General features: G+C 50.8%; 2 protein-coding genes across 2 annotated transcripts; one reads left to right on the top strand and one right to left on the bottom strand.

Annotated features, from left to right (window-relative positions):
* Positions 1-454: 454 nt before the first annotated feature.
* Positions 455-1,429, top strand: LOC100081279 (olfactory receptor 9I1-like). Its single transcript, XM_029059008.1, has one exon. It carries the CDS (start codon positions 455-457, stop codon positions 1,427-1,429), a length of 975 nt encoding a protein of 324 aa, XP_028914841.1.
* Positions 1,430-2,231: 802 nt separating this feature from the next.
* On the bottom strand, positions 2,232-3,194 carry LOC114809975 (olfactory receptor 10Q1). Its single transcript, XM_029059004.1, has one exon. The coding sequence runs from the start codon at positions 3,192-3,194 to the stop codon at positions 2,232-2,234; it is 963 nt and encodes a 320-aa protein (XP_028914837.1).
* Positions 3,195-16,332: the final 13,138 nt, after the last annotated feature.

Genomic DNA, 16,332 nt, shown 5'->3' with positions numbered 1-16,332 from the left:
GCATTAATCCCCATTTTACAGATGAGGTCACTGAGGCACAGAAGAGTTAACTGACTTGCCCAAGAACACACAGCCGGCAAGTGGCGGAGCCAGGGTTAGAACCCAGGGCCTTCTGACGCCTAGGCCCATGCTCTATCTGCTAGGCCAAGTTGCTTCTCTGTGGAGATGGACTGTGTCCAACCTGATTGGCTTGTATTTACCCCAGGGCTTAGTAGAGTGCCTGGACTACACTAAGCACTTAATAAATATCAATAAAAAAGGAAAAAAAAAAGAGCCGGGGACCTTATCTACGTCTCATCATTGTGTTCATCGATTTGGGTTCTAATCCCGGCTCTAATCCTCTCTCGTTCTCATTTTCCTCCCCCTCTCCCTTTTCCCTTCGCCTTTTCTCCCTCCTCCTCTCTCTCCCAGTCGCCCACCTCTCCCCAGCACCCCCACAGGGACCCCTGACCGGATGGCTGAGAGGAATCTCACTCGGGTGACGGAGTTCGTCCTGGCGGGTTTCGCCCACCGGCCGGTCCCGGGCGTCGTCGGCCTGTTCCTGGTGTTCCTGAGTCTGGACCTCCTCACCCTGCTGGGGAACGTGGGGATGATGAGCCTGATCCAGCTGGATCCCCGGCTCCACACGCCCATGTATTTCTTCCTGAGCCACCTCTCCCTCCTGGACACCTGCTACTCCTCGGTCATCGTGCCTCAGATCCTAGCCACCCTAATGAGCGACGACGGGCTGGCCGTGTCCTACGGGGGCTGCGCGGCCCAGTTCTTCCTGTTCACCGTCTGTGCCGGGACTGAGTGCTACCTCCTGGCGGCGATGGCCTACGACCGCTACGTGGCCGTGGGCAAGCCCCTGCTCTACGTCTCCGCCATGACCCGGGGGACGCGCGTGGCCCTGGTGGCCGGGGCTTACGCGGGAGGCTTAGCAGGAGCCACCCTGCGGACGGCCTTGACCTTCACCCTCTCCTTCTGCGATGCCAACCGGATTGACTTCTTCTGCGACCTCCCTCCCCTGCTGAGGCTCACGTGCGGTGACCCCTCCACCGGGGAGACGGCGATCATCTTTTTGGGCAACTTCGTGATCCTGGCCAGTGGCCTGGTGATCCTGGTCTCCTACCTCTTCGTCGCCAGGACCATCCTGCGCAGGCGGACCGCAGGCGGGAGGGCCAAGACCTTCTCCACCCGCGCCTCCCACCTCACGGCCGTGGGCCTCTTCTTCGGCACCCTCGCCCTCACGTACCTCCGCGGGGGCTCGGGGAAATCGCTGGAGGGGGACAAGGTGGTGTCGGTGCTGTACTCTGTGGTGATTCCCGCGCCGAACCCATTTATCTACAGCCTGAGGAATGACCAGGTCAAAGCCGCTCTCCGCAGGGCCTTCCTCAGGCTCAGACTCGCTCTAGGGCTTTACACCAGGGTGGGTGGCTTCTCGTCTTAACCTCCCTCCCTCTTTTCTCAGCAGCACTCCGCGTTCCTCGCTTCTTCTTCCGGTTCATCTCTCGATCCCTCCGAAGCCCTGAACTCCATTTTTTTAAAAAGGTCTTTGTTAAATACTTGCTACGTGCCAGTCGCCGACCTAAGCATTGGGATAAATACCATGGAGACTCAGTCCGTGTCTCACCCGGGGCGCACAATCTTAATTCTCCTTTAACTGAGGCACAGAGAAGTGAAGTGGCTTGTCCAAGGTGACACAGCAGACAAGTGGCAGAGCGGAGATTAGAACTCAGGTCCTTTGACTCCCAGGCCCGTGCTCTTTCCACTAGACCACACTGTGCCTTCAAAGCCTTATCGAAGGCACGTCTCCTCCAAGAGTCCTTCCCTGACTGAGTCCTCCCTTCCTCTTCTTCCACTCCCTTCTGCGCGGTCTTGACTTGCTCCCTTTGTTCATCCCCCCAGCCCAATCGCACTTATTATTATATTATATAATTATTATCATAATAATTGTAATTATAAATTAGAGCTTTAATTTTATTTATTTATATTAGTGTCTGTCTCCTCCTCTAGGCCGTGGACAGAGAATGTGTCCTTTTATTGTTATATCATCCTCTCCCAAGTGGTTAGAACAGTGGTCTGCACACAGTAAGCACTCTATAAATACACCGATCGATTGACTGACGGATGACCTTACTCCATTCTTTATTTCTACTTGGAGCGGTACTTGATACATAGTAAGCGCTTCACAGATACCATCATCGGTGTTATTATCAGTAGTAGTAAACGGTGACTCCCTCCCCGGGCCTTCACATCATCGTGACTCCCCGCTTTGGCCTCAGGGCTTCTCGTAGCTCCCCCTTGACATCGTTGTTCCTCAGGGTGTAGATGAGGGGGTTGAGGAGGGGCGTCGCAAAGGTGTAGACCAGAGCGATCCTCCTGTCCTCCTCCTCGGAGGCGCTGGAGCGGGGCCGCAAGTAGACCAGGCTGCAGCAGCCGTACTGCAGCAGGACGACCGTGAGGTGGGAGGAACAGGTGGAGAAGGCTCGCCGGCGGCCGGCGGCCGAGCGGACGCGCAAGATGGCGGCGGCGATGCGGACGTACGAGGCGCAGATGAGCAGGAGAGGGACGGTCAGCACGGCGAGGCCCACCACGTAGAGAAGGGCCTGGAGCGCCCGGATGTCGGCGCAGACCAGGCGCAGGACGGGCGGCACGTCGCACAGGAAGTGGTTGACCTCCCGGCGGCCGCCGCAGAAGGGCAGGGAGAAGATCAAGGCCGTCAGCTGCAGGGACAGCGAGAGGGCCAGGGCCAGGGAGCCGACCACCAGGCGGGCGCAGAGCCGCCGGGTCATGAGGAGCGAGTAGTGGAGCGGACGGCAGATGGCCACGTAGCGGTCGTACGACATGACGGCCAACAGGAAGCAGTCGGTGCTGCCCAAGGCCACGAAGAAGAACATCTGGGTCCCGCAGCCGGCCAGGGAGATGGGCTTCTGGGCCCCGAAGACGTTGGCCAGAGTCAGGGGGACCACCACGGTGCTGTAGCAGATTTCCAGGAAGGACAGGTTGGACAGGAAGAAGTACATGGGAGTGTGGAGGGCTCCGTGGGTCCAAACCAAGGAAATGATGGCAGCGTTGACACAGACGATCATCAGGTAGAGGAGGAGGAAGACGGAGAAGAGGAGGGCCTGCATCTCCGGGGAGGCGGCGAACGCTCGGAAGACCAACTCAGTCGGGCCGGACTGGTTGAGGTACAGCGAGGGCCTAGGCAACATCTCACCTTCCGGAGAAGAGGAGCGGCGGCGCGGTCTAGCGGATAGAGCCCGGGCCCGGGAGACCGAAGGACCTGGCTGCTAACTCTGCCTCCGCCACTTGCCTGCTGTGCAATCTTGGGCAAGTCACTTCACTTCTCCGGGCCTCATCTGTAATAGGGGAATCAAGACAGTGAGCCCCAGGCGGGACGGGGACCGTGTCCATCCCGAGTAACTTGAGTGGACCTCAGTGCTTAGTACGGTGCCTGCACACAGTAAGCACTTAACAAATACCATTAAAAAACAAAAAGAGGAGAGCAAGATGCATCACCGGCCAACGGTGGGAGTTACCGGTTACGTCCAGGTAGTTGTAATTTAACTCCCGGTGGGGGAAGAACCGACTGGAATGTCGTGAGAGATGGTGGAACAGTTATTCACAGAGTTGGTGGAATCCTCTTGCAGGTGATGGACATCTAGCCCAACTGTTGGGGCTCAGTCTTCCAGGAGGCGACGAGTGGACTAAGCTAAACTCTGAAAGTCCCTAGAATTCCAATCCAGACCTTCGGGAAATGACGTCCCCGTCTGTGCTACCTTCCTTGATCTTCGAGGATGAGAGAGCCCTGTGTGGTCCCAGCTCATCGAGGTGGGGGAGGGATGGGGATGAGAGGGGGCATTCTCCCCGACGGCGGGGTTTTCTCAGTGCTGAACACCTGCTTAATAGGCTAGAGAAAGCGAAGTTCTTGTCAATACTAAGGATGGGACTGGGCCGCCAAAGGAACAGAGCTAGACCCGGTTTCTCAACCGTGAGGAAGATTAAGCCCTAAAACAGGGGCTCAGGACAGGGTGAGTAGTCTCCATGCTTGAATTCTTACAAAAGGGAGATGCACCCATCTGCCTTGATGATCATAGGTCAGAGTCAGGGCCTCATGCAGCCTGCTGAAAGCTGCAGACCACCACCCTCCCCACCTTCAAAACCTTCCTAAAATCACATCTCCTCCTCCAAGAGATGCTCTCTGAAGAATCACCACCTCCCTGACTGTGTCCTCCAATCAGCTGCCCTTAGCAGGCCTGTCCCTACAGGCTTCTTAATTTCCTTTAGTTTTTGTCGCTGGTTAACTTGTTTGTTTCAATCTTGTTCCTATTGTATTTATTCATTTATGTCTATCTGTCTTCCTCCGTTAGACCGGAAGCACCTAGTAGGGCAAGACTGTGCATTATTATTATTATTTCCCCTACTCCCCCCTCTTCTGCATCGCTTAGGCACTTGGATCTGTACAGTTGAAGCACTCGATAGACACCCCCACCGCAGCCCACAGCATTTAGGTACCTCTCTGTAAATTATTTTAATGTCTGTCTTCTCTATTCTGTAAGTTCCTTATCAGCAGAGAGCATGTCTACCAACTCCGTTGTATTGTATTCTCCCAAGTGCTTATTACAGGGCTTTGCACACAGTAAGTGCTCATTAGTTACCATGGACTATCGATTGTTTCAAGGTATCTGACGACACGCATGAATCTTCACAGTACGCTCTGAGATCGGAGAACCCGGGCGGCTAGTGGTTTCTGGCCAGTAAACTCTTTCCCATTATGCCCCAGCTTGGACTCTTCATTCCTCTCAGGCTGACCTATCCCTGTGTCTCCCTGTCATCCCAGCTCCGCCACTTGTCTGCTGTGGGACCTTGGGCAAGCCACTTCACTTCTCTGTGCCTCAGTTACCTCATCTGTAAAATGGGGATTAAGACTGTAAGCCCCACGTGTGACAACCTGATTACCTTGTAACTACCCCAGTGCTTAGAATAGTGCTTGGCACATAGTAAATCCTTAACAAATTCCATTATTATTATGATCATCGCCCTGGCAACCAACCTCTTACCCTCTCCAACCCTAACCTGGAACTCCCTTCCTCTTCATATCATCATCAGTAGTATTTACTGAGCATTTACTTTGTGCAGAGCACTGTACTAAGCACCTGGAAACCAACAGACTGCCCAGTTCTCTCTTCCCCATGAAGGCCTTATGAAATCCTGTCTCCAGGAGACCTTTCATGATCAGTTTTCTCACTTTATACTTCTCTCCCAACTATCATTTCAGTCCTTTTGCTCTACCTAAGCGTGCCAGTGCTCACCCCGCACCCAAGACGGACTCATCTGTAATTATTTCGGAGCCTGGCTCCCCGACTACGTTGGAAGGTGCTTGAGAGCAGGGATTGCGTATTCCATTTCTGTTGAACGTTGTGCTCTGCACATAGTAGACATTCAAAAAGTACTATTGATTGCTGGATTTGGCCTTCCTGACGGAGATTTGGGCTTGGGTTGGCAGCATCTCTTCTGACAGGGAGAAGATGATGATGATGATGGTATTTGTTAAGTGCTTACTATGTGCCAAGCACAGTTCTAAGCACTGGGATAGATATAAGGTAAACATGGGTCCCAGTTACAGATGAGGTAACTGGGGCACAGAGAAGTTAAGTGACTTGCTCAAAGTCACACCGCCGATAAGTGGGGGAGCCAGGATCAGTTTCCACGACCTCTGACTCCCAAGCCAGAGCTCTTTCCGCTAAGCCACTTGAGAGGGGGCGTTTGTTAGTGCAGGAATGCCCCCCGCTGGACCAAGCCTAAGGGTCCCACTTGAGTCAGATTCTCGACTGATGGCCCTAGGGGACCGACTCACTTCACTTGCCCCCGGTCACTTCTCTGTGCCTCAGTTACCTCATCTGTAAAATGGGGATTGAGACTCTGAGCCCCATGTGGGACAGGGACTGCTTCCAACCTGATTTGCTTGTATCCAACCCAGCGCTCAGTAGAGTGCACATTGTAAACGCTTTGCTAAGCGCTTTGCTTGGCATTTGTTAATACCATCAACTTCATCATCATCCCTCAGGTTATGAAAGGCATCTAATAACTCCATTTCAAATCAAGAATGGATCCTCTCTGGAGAACATAAATTTCACAGTAATCCTGAATATCATTTTTCCCTCTTCGGGCTTCAGCCACTCTCCTTTTTTTTTTTAAAAAAAAGGCATGTGTTAAATGCTTACTACGTGTCAGGCACTGTACTAAGCACTGGGGTAGATACAAGCTGCAAGCTAATCAGGTTGGACCCAATCCAGGTGTCACATGCAGCTCACAGTTTTAATCCCCGTTTTGCAGATGAAGTAACCGAGGCGCAGAAAAATTAAGCGACTTGCCCAAGGTCACACAGCAGACCAGGCCCACACTCTTTCCACTGGGCCACACTGCTTCTTCCTCCTCTCTGCTTAGTGGTTGGGGTCTTTAAAGGAGAGAGCACTGTCAGGGATCTTTGGCCCGTCCTAGGTGAGCCCCAGTGACAAGGATGACCAGATTTGGTTTTGAATCTGAGTGAATCAGAAGGGGGAGAGGGAGAGGTGAATACCTGCCGCTCACCTCTTTGGGCTAGAATGAATGTCAGGACGGGTCTCGGTAATTCATAGGCGCAACCCACTAGTACCTCGCCCACTCTACCGCACCAACTACCCTGTTGTCCCGCTTTAATTATGGTATTCTTTCAGCATTTACTATGTATCAGGCACTGTACTAAGCGCCGAGGTAGATCCAAGCAAATCGGGTTGGACACAGTCCCCGTCCCAAGTCTCAATCCCCATTTCACAGGTGAGGGAACTGAGGATCAGTGAAGCGACTTGCCCAGGGTCATCCAGCAGACAAGTGGCGGAGCCGGGATTAGGACCTTCTGACTCCCAGGCCTGTGCTCTAACCACTACGCCATCTTGCTTCTAGAGAAGCAGCGTGGCTCAGTGGAAAGAGCACGGGTTTTGGAGTCAGAGGTCATGAGTTAGAATCCCGGCTCTGCCACTTGTCAGCTGTGTGACTGTGGGCAAGTCACTCAACTTCTCTGTGCCTCAGTGACCTCATCTGTAAAATGGGGATTAAGACTGTGAGCCCCACGTGGGACATCCTGATTCCCCTGTGTCTAGCCCAGCGCTTAGAACAGTGCTCGCCACATAGTAAGCGCTTAACAAATACCAACATTATTATTATTATTATTCTTGATGCAGAGTCCAAGGTCAGTATCACTCTGATTGGTCTTGTCTTATGCGGGCGAGTCGCCTCCGATACATAGCGGCTCCATAAACACGTCTCTCCTAGAACACCCCACCTCCATCTGCAATCGTTCCGGTAGTGGATCCAGAGAGTTTTCACGGTAAAAATACAGAAGTGGTTTACCGCTCCTTCCGTGCAGTAAACGCGAGTCTCCACCCTCGACTCTCTCCCGTGCCGCTGCTGCCCAGCAGAGGTGAGTTTTGACTTGTAGCCGACGGCCTGCCACTCGCCAGCCACTGCCCAAGCTAGGAGTGGAATGGACAGGCCTCTGTTTGACCCTCCCTCCCGTAGTGGAGACTGGTGGAGTATCGGAAACTCATGTGCCATCTGAGAGGGGATCTGATTGGTACCAACTCTGTCATATTGTTCTATTAAACTCTCCCAGGTGCTCAGTACGGTGCTCTGCAAACAGTAAGTGCTTAATAATTATGATTGATTGACCTCTTGGCCCAGTCAAAATTGGCCCATGGGCTCGTTATCCAGAGGACCCATAGGCGGACTGGTATCCGGGATTGGCTCTCCGTCCATCATCTTTGGAGCCAGGCTAGCGCCTGAGGCTCAGCTCCGTCCCTGTCTGACCGGGTGACATTGGGAAAATCACTTAGCTTTCTTTGGGTCTCAATAGCCTCCTCTGGAAAATGAGGATAACAATCCCTGCCTCTCATTCGTTCGATCAAAAGACAGGTAATTGCTCTCCCCCTCTTCAAAACCTTATTGAAGGCACATCTCCTCCAAGAAGCCTTCCCTGACTAAGCCCTCCTCTCCTTTTCTCCCACTCCCTTCTGTGCCGCCCTGACTTGCTCCTTCATTCATCCTCCCTCCCATATACATACATATGTAATAATGTTGGTATTTGTTAAGCGCTTACTATGTGCAGGGCACTGTTCTAAACGCTGGGGTATACAGGGTAATCAGGTTGTCCCACAGGAGGCTCACAGTCTTAATCCCCATTTTACAGATGAGGTCACTGAGGCCCAGAGAAGTGAAGTGACTTGCCCACAGTCACACAGCTGACAAGTGGCAGAGCTATATCTGTGATTCATTTATTCATTTATCTATTTATTTATACGAATGTCTGTCTCCCCTTCTAGACCCTGAGCTCGTCATAGACAGGAATGTGTCCGTTTGCTGTTACATTGTACTCTCCCCAGTGCTTGGTACAGTACTTTGCACACATTAAGTGCTCAATAAATACAATTCAATGAATGAGTCATATTTATTGAGCCCTTACTGTGTGCAGAGCATGTACTAAGCGCTTGGAAGAGTACAATACACCAATAAACAGATACAATAAGTAAGCAACAAGCAACTCCGATGGGGTTGGTTTTGAAGAGAAAATGAGATCACTGAGGTAGAAGAACTTAGATTAATCAGTTTTTATTGAGCGTCTGCTGTGTGTAGAGCACTGACCTAAGTGCCTGATAGAGTTCAGTAGAACGGAGTTGATAGACATGTTCCCTGCCCACAAGGAACTTACAATCTAGAGGAGGTCAAGTCAAAGCACGAGACAGATGTCAGATGTTATTGCTATTACTATTATTGTTTTTACCGCCACCGCCAACTGGGTCTTCTTCAAAAAAGACAGTTACGAGTCTGGGAAAGATTAACGCTTCAGGGGAAGAACTGGAGCATCAAGAGTCAGTCCCCTTCTAGACTGTGAGCCCACTGTGGGCAGGGATTGTCTTTCTTTGTTGCTGAATTGTACTTTCCACGCACTTATAATAATAATGGCATTTGTTAAGTGCTTACTCTGTGCGAAGCACTGTTCTAAGCGCTGGACAGTGTTCTGCACACAATAAGTGCTCAATAAACGTATTGAGTGAATGAATGAATCCCTCCTGCGAGGATACAACTCTTCCCCTTAAATGAAGGATTTGGAAACAGCTATGGAGAGGAAGACTTTCCTCCCTGTAAAGGTTGCTGTGAAGCAGTGTGGCCTGATGGAAAGAGCATGAGCTTGGGAGTCAGAAGACGCAGGTTCTAATCTTGGCTCCTTCACCTGCCTGCTGTGTGACCTTGGGCAAGTCGCTTAACTTCTCTGTGCCTCAGTTCCTCCCTCATCTGTAAAATGGGGACTCAATCCTTTTTCTCCCTCCTACTTAGACTTTGAGCCCCCTGTGGGACTTGAATATCCTGTACCTTCGTCAGTGCTTAGTAAAATGCTTGGCACATAGCATTTAACAAAACCCACAGTTGCTGTTATTATCTAATTTAGGGTTCAGCTCTCTGAATTAATTAAAGAACTATATTGCTGGAGGGAACCAAAAGAGGTCATTGGCTACCATCATCCCTTACCCAGGGGAGACCACTTCTTATTCTTTTACAGAGATTCAGTAACGCGGGTCGGTTGACTTACCCAGTATCGATCTCCTTACGGTCGAGAAGTTCTTCCTTGGATCTAACTGACCTCCCTTATCGTCCTTTCAACCATTTATTCACGGATCTTCTCAGTTATGCCAACAAACGGACGGTGAGCTCTTTGGTATATTTATGCTGGCCTTGACCCTACTCTTTTCCATGTTTAAAACAACCCCCAATCCATTCTTCTTTCCCCAGAGCATCCTATTGAATCCCGGGGACTGGAGTCAATCCTGTTTTCGAGGGCTGTGGACGGTTAGGTTTATGAGATCGGAAGCAGATGATCAGCCACTGGTCAAGGGGGATTCCCCGGTTCTCAGGCCGGAGAGATCAGTGAGCCCACAAGCAAAAGTGGAAGGAGTCATTATAACTTCCTCTTCTTCTCCAGGACCTGGGGCTCATGGCTGAAGGAGATCTCCCAGTCTCTGCCTGGAGGGTCATTTCAACTTCCCCCTGAAAGCTGAAGAGGAGCTGGTGGCCAGAGGCCAGACGGCTGGACCGAAACGAAATAAACCGAAAGGTTCGAAGACGCTCTCTTACCCTCTTCTGATTCGCCTTCCTCGACGAGCGATTCCACTTGCACGAAGGTCCTGTTCTTGTCAGTCAGTCATATTTACTGAACGCTGTCTGGGTGGAGAGCACTGTATTAAGGGCTTGGGAGAGTACAGTATGACAATAAACAGGCACATCCCCTGTCCACGACGAGCTTTCAGGGCTCTGTCTCTCTGTGAGCTACCAGAGGGGATCAACCAGAAGAGCTGTCGCGGTTTGGAGGCTTAAAATGGAACTGGGCTCAGGGAGCTTCAGAGGGTGAAGGGTCTGCAGGGGAAGAGAATGAGAGAGAACCCAGATGAAGGCGGGAAAGGATCTGCTCTTCTTCACAGCTCCCCCTCACCTCGGCCAGGAGCCGGAAACGGAGAAGCCCCCGAGAAAGCGGGTGTTATCCTGAAACTCTCTTTCTCAAGATCCAGCATCAGGGAGCGGAGCAAAAGCAGATTGCACCTCCTTCGTTGACTGAAAAATCGTACTTCCTTTAGACAGATGATCAAGGGCCTTTTTTGAGGTCTCTTCTGGAGGGGGAGGTTCCCTGCAAAGATCAGTTCCTCGGGATCGTTCCAAACTAGATCTGAATGGTGCAAATGAGGAAAGCTGGCTGTCGGTGTCCAGGTGAACGCCCAGAGGTTAACGGGCCGCCCTTAAGCTCTAGGAATCAGCCACTTGGGCACCGAGGGACTGCTCTCTCCTGCCCTCTCCCCATCGGGGACCCAGGCCCCTTGGATCCCAGGGGGAGATGCTGCAGACTGAAGCTCAAGCCGACACAATAATAATGATAGTGACGATGGTGTTTGTGAAGCGTTTACTATGTGTCAAGCACTTGTTCTGATCAGGTTGGACACAGTCCCTTTCCTACATGGTGCTCAGACTTAATCCCCATTTTACAGATGAGGTAACTGAAGCCCAGAGAGGTGAAGTGACTTGCCCAAGGTCACGCAGCGGGCAAGGGGAGGAGCTGGGATTAGAACCCAGGACCTTCTGACTCCCAGACCTGTGCTCTATCCACTACATCAGACAGGGTAGGTATGATCCCTGACCGCAAGGAGCTTACAGTCTACAGGAGGAGACAGATATTAAAATAATCTACAGATGGGGGAAATACTAGTATATAAGGATATTCACCCCTTTCAGGATCATAGCTGGAGAGTTCCCAGTTCTCTACCAGTCTCGACTATGGGAGGGAGAGTCAAGCAGAGGCCTGTCCATTCCATTCCTAGCTTGGCCAGTGGCTAGCGAGTGGAAGACCATCGGCTAGGAGTCGAAACTCACCCGTGCCGGGCAGCGGCGGCACGGGAGAGAGTCGAGGGAGGAGACTCATTTACTGCGCGGAAGGAGGCGATGGTAAATCACGTCAGTATTTTGACCAAGAAAAATCTATGGACACACTACCAGAAGGGTTGCAGATGGAGAGCGGGCGGGTTCTGGGAGAGATGCGTCCATGGCGTCTCAGTGGAAACAACTCGAAGGCATAAGACGAGACAAGGATATTCACGTGTCTACATAAGTGCTGCGTGTCCGTGTTCTGAGTCTACATCCACTCTCTCGCAGAGCTCACCCGCTCCGCGTGGCCTAGTGGGCAGAGTCCAGGCCTGGGAGTCAGAAGGCCCTGGGTTCTAATCCCAGCTCTACCATTTTCTGCCGTATGACCTGGGGTAAGTCATTCCACTTCTCTGAGCCTCAGTGCCCTCATCTGTAAAATGGAGATTAAGACTGTGAGTTCTTTGTGAGACAGGGACTGTGTCCAACCCAATTATCTTGCACCTACCCCAGCACTTAGAACACCGCCTGGCACATAGTAAACACTTAACAGATATCACAGTTATCATTATTTAGCCCTCTTTCCTGCCATCTTCTTCAGTCTCCAACTCTGGGTCGAGGCTGGGGCAGGGCGGAGAGGTAGAAATAATGGGAAAGGAGTAACCGAGTTTGGCCTTTCAAATGAATGGGATTCCTCTGCCAAGGAAGTTTATGTTACCTCTTTTTTTTTATTTATTAGATTAGAGCCCAGGTCTTTCTGACTTCCGGGTCTGTGCTCTTTCCATTAGGCCACGCTGCCTCGCGTGGGTTTTGTCTCAAGCACCTGAGTCCGAGCAAACTGGGATTTGGCCTGTATATTGGGCAGGGTGAGCCCCAGAAATCTTTCCAATTTATCGCTCGGAAACTCACTCCCCATTGGCATCGGCCCTGCCCGGTGCCAGGGTGGCCCAACCAGCAACGGTTTCTTTCTGCCTCTCTGCCTAGGACCAAGCCGTTTCCGTACGGATGTCACGAGACTCCTGACCTCCACTCCCAGCTCTCCCCCAGCCCCGTCGCCCTCCGAACGTGCTTGGGATGCAAGTCGTAAAGTCAGACTTTGACTTTAGAGCGGTCTTTGGATGAATTCCTCCAGAATCCCTTATCTAACCATATCAACCCATCGGTGGTATTTATAATAATAATAATAATGGTATTTGTTAAGCGCTTATTATGTGCCAAGCTCTGTTCCGAGCTCTTACTGTCTGCAGAGCACTGTACCGAGCACTTGGGAGAGTACAATACAACAGAGTTGTTAGACCCATTCCTTGTTCACAAAGAAGCGTTTAGTACAGCGCTCTGCACACAGTCAGTGCTCACTGATTGATTGATTAAAGGAACTTACAACCTGGAGAATATTTCACATTCGCAAACTCAACTTTATCAGGATGGCTGAGCAACTGAAGGATTCTGGGACGACCCCATGTGAGGTGGGATTCCACTAACAAGAAGAAAGCCAAAAAGCAGCGAGGATCTGGCCTTTCCCCTGAGAAATCTTTGCCCCCGTGGGAAGGCCGCAGTTCCCTCATCTGTAAAATGGGGATTGAGACCTGAGCCCTACGTGGGACGACCTGATGATCTTGTGAGGTCGTCCATGTGACCTCCGTGAGCGATAAGGATAAACTAAGCAGACAAAAAGGAAGCAGCATGGCCTGGTGGCAAGAGCGTGAGCTTGGGAGTTGGAGGACGTGGGTTCTAATTCCAGCCTCTTGTCTGCCTTCCCGGACTGAGCTCCCCTATTTTCCCTCTGCTCCTTCTAAAATGTTTTGTTAAGTGCTTACGATGTGCAGAGCACTGATCTAAGCGCTGGGGTGGATACGGGGTAATCAGGTTGTCCCACGTGAGGCTCACAGTCTTCACCCCATTATACAGATGAGGGAACTGAGGCCCCGAGAAGTGAAGTGACTTGCCCACAGTCACACAGCTGACAAGTGGCGGAGCAGGGATTCGAACCCATGACCCCTGACTCCCAAGCCCGTGCTCTACCCCCCCTTCACCTCTCCGCAGCTAAACCCTCTTCTCCCCCCTTTCCCTCCGCTCCTCCCCCTCTCCCGTCCCACCCCCTCGGCACCGTACTCGTCCGCTCGACTGTATATATCTTCGTCACTCTATTTATTTTGTTTCATGAGATGTACGTCACCCTGATTCTATTTATCCGCTATTGTTTTAATGAGCTGTTCTTCCCCTCGACTCTATTGATTGCCATCGTTCTCGTCCGCCCTTCTCCCCCGATCAGACCGTAAGCCCGTCAAAGGGCAGGGACCGTCTCTATCTGTTGCCGATTTGTCCATTCCAAGTGCTTAGTACAGTGCTCTGCACATAGTAAGCGCTCTATAAATGCTATTGAATGCGTGCAAGGAGCTTCCTGTCTGTAAGGTGGGATGGTTGCAAAGTTAACAAGTTGGTCGCTTTTAGGTCTGCAGAGCTGCCGCCGAATGGGAGAAAGTATAATAATAATGCTGGTATTTGTTAAGCGCTTACTATGTGCAGAGCACCGTTCTAAACGCTGGGGCATACAGGGTAATCAGGTTGTCCCACGTGAGGCTCACAGTCTTAATCCCCATTTTCCAGATGAGGTAACTGAGGCCCAGAGAAGTGAAGTGACTTGCCCACAGTCACACAGCTGACGAGTGGCGGAGCCGGGATTCGAACCCATGAGGCGTAGCATCTTGGCCTACTGGAAAGAGCTCTGGGAGCCAGAGAACCTGGATTCTAAAGCGGGCTCTGCTACACACCTGCTGTGTGACCTTGGGCAAGCCGCTTCACTCCTCTGTGCCTCAGTTACCTCATCTGTAAAATGGGGATTCAATGCCCGTTCTCCTTCCTAATTAGACGGTGGGACAGGGATTGTGTCTGACCTGATTATCTTGTATCTTCCCCAGTGCTTGATACACAGTAAGCACTTGACAAATGTTATTCTTCTTCTTATTAGTACCAGTAGTATTCGGTGCTTAGAATAATGCTTGACATATAGTAAGTGCTTAATAAATGCCATTATTATTGTTATTACAGGTCTGGCTCACATCCCAGCTCTGCCGCTTGTCATCTGTGTGACGTTGGGCAAGTCGCTTAACTTCTCTGTGCCTCAGTTCCCTTATCTGTAAAATGGGGATGAAGACTGGGAGCCCCACATGGGACAATCTATCTGATTCCCCTGTGTCTACCCCAGAGCTTAGAACAGTGCTTTGCACATAGCAAGCGCTTAACAAATACCACCATTATTATTATCTACTCAGAAGCAGCGTGGCTTAGTGGAAAGAGCCCAGGCTTGGGAGTCAGAGGTCATGGGTTCTAATCCCGGCTCCGCCGCTTGTCAGCTGTGTGACCTTGGGCAAGTCACTTCACTTCTCTGGGTCTCGGTTACCTCATCTGTAAAATGGGGATTAAGACTGTGAGCCTCACGTGGGACAACCCGATTACTCTGTATCTACCCCAGCGCTTAGAACAGTGCTCTGCACATAGTAAGCGCTTAACAAATACCAACATTATTATTATTAAAATGGGGATGAAGACTGTGAGCCCCATGTGGGACAACCTGATTACCTTGGATCTACCCCAGTGCTTAGAACAGTGCTTGGCACATAGTAAGTGCTTAACACATACCAACATTATTATTATTATTATTACTCTCCCCCAATTTCTGGGTCCCACTCCCAGGACTTTATGTTATTTGCTCTGATTCTCTTGTCTTCGCTCTTAGGGTTATTACTAGACCGTAAGCTTGTTGTGGGCAGGAAACATGTCTTTCAACTCTGTTATATTGTACTCTTCCAAGCGCTTAGTATAGTGCTCTGCACCCAGTCAGTACTGAATAAATATGATTTATTGATTATATAATAATAACAATGGTATTTATTAAGCGCTCGCTATGTGCCAAGCGCTTGCTATGTGTTCCAAGTGCTGGGGTAGATAGAAGGTAATCAGGTTGTCTCACATGGGGCTGACAATCTTAATCCCCATTTTACTGATGAGGTAACTGAGGCACAGAGAAGTTAAGTGACTTGCTCAAAGTCACACAGCTGTCAAGCGGCGGGGGGGGGGGATTAGAACCCGTGACCTCTGACTCTCAAGCCCGGGCCCTTTCCACTGAGCCACGCTGCTTATGTGTTCTAAAGTATTATAAGGTTGAGTTTGCAGAAGTGAAATAGTCTCTTGTGTAAGAGCTCAAGCTTGGAACAGAGCTTGGCACATAGTAAGCGCTTAACCAATACCATTATTATTATTATTATAAATACCACCGATGGGTCGATATGGTTAGATAAGGGATTCTGGCACCGAAAACCCTTGCAGTAACTCCAAATTTCAATACCGGGCCTGAAACGCAGGCGGCAAATTCAAAATGGGATTAAAGTGGGTCGGTCTCTCCTTTATTTTTTTAATGCTATTTAAGTGCTTACTGTGTGCCAGGCAGTGTACTGAGCGCTGAGGTAGATAAAAGATAAACAAATGGGACACAGTCCATGTTCCACATGGGGCTCCCAATCCCCCCTCTAGACCGTGAGCTTATTGTGGGCAGGGAATGTGTCTACTGACTCTGTTGCATTGTACTCTCCCAAGTGCTTAGTACAGTGCTCTGCACGTAGTAAGCCCTCGGTAAATACCACTGATTGATTAACTGATTAATCCTCCTTTCGACGGAGGAGGGAACTGAGGCCCAGAGAGCATTAGTAAGCCCTCAGTAAATACCACTGTTGATTAACTGATTAATCCTCCTTCTGACAGAGGAGGGAACTGAGGCCCAGAGAGGTGAAGTGGCTTGCCCGAGGTCACACAGCCCGCAAGCGGTGGAGCCGGGATCAGAACCCCCCTCCCTGCCCTGTCTTTTAACTCCCGGGCCTGTGCTCTTTCCACTAGGCCAGCCTTCTTCTCAAGGGGCTT

Source organism: Ornithorhynchus anatinus, chromosome 3, assembly GCF_004115215.2.
Source record: "Ornithorhynchus anatinus isolate Pmale09 chromosome 3, mOrnAna1.pri.v4, whole genome shotgun sequence".
Classification (NCBI taxonomy): Eukaryota; Metazoa; Chordata; class Mammalia; order Monotremata; family Ornithorhynchidae; genus Ornithorhynchus; species Ornithorhynchus anatinus.
This window is presented reverse-complemented; position numbering and strand designations above follow the sequence as displayed.

Bases quoted from the DNA above. Each gene is read 5' to 3' on its own strand.
- LOC100081279 (XM_029059008.1), top strand. From the start codon at position 455: ATGGCTGAGAGGAATCTCACTCGGGTGACGGAGTTCGTCCTGGCGGGT.
- LOC114809975 (XM_029059004.1), bottom strand. From the start codon at position 3,194: ATGTTGCCTAGGCCCTCGCTGTACCTCAACCAGTCCGGCCCGACTGAG.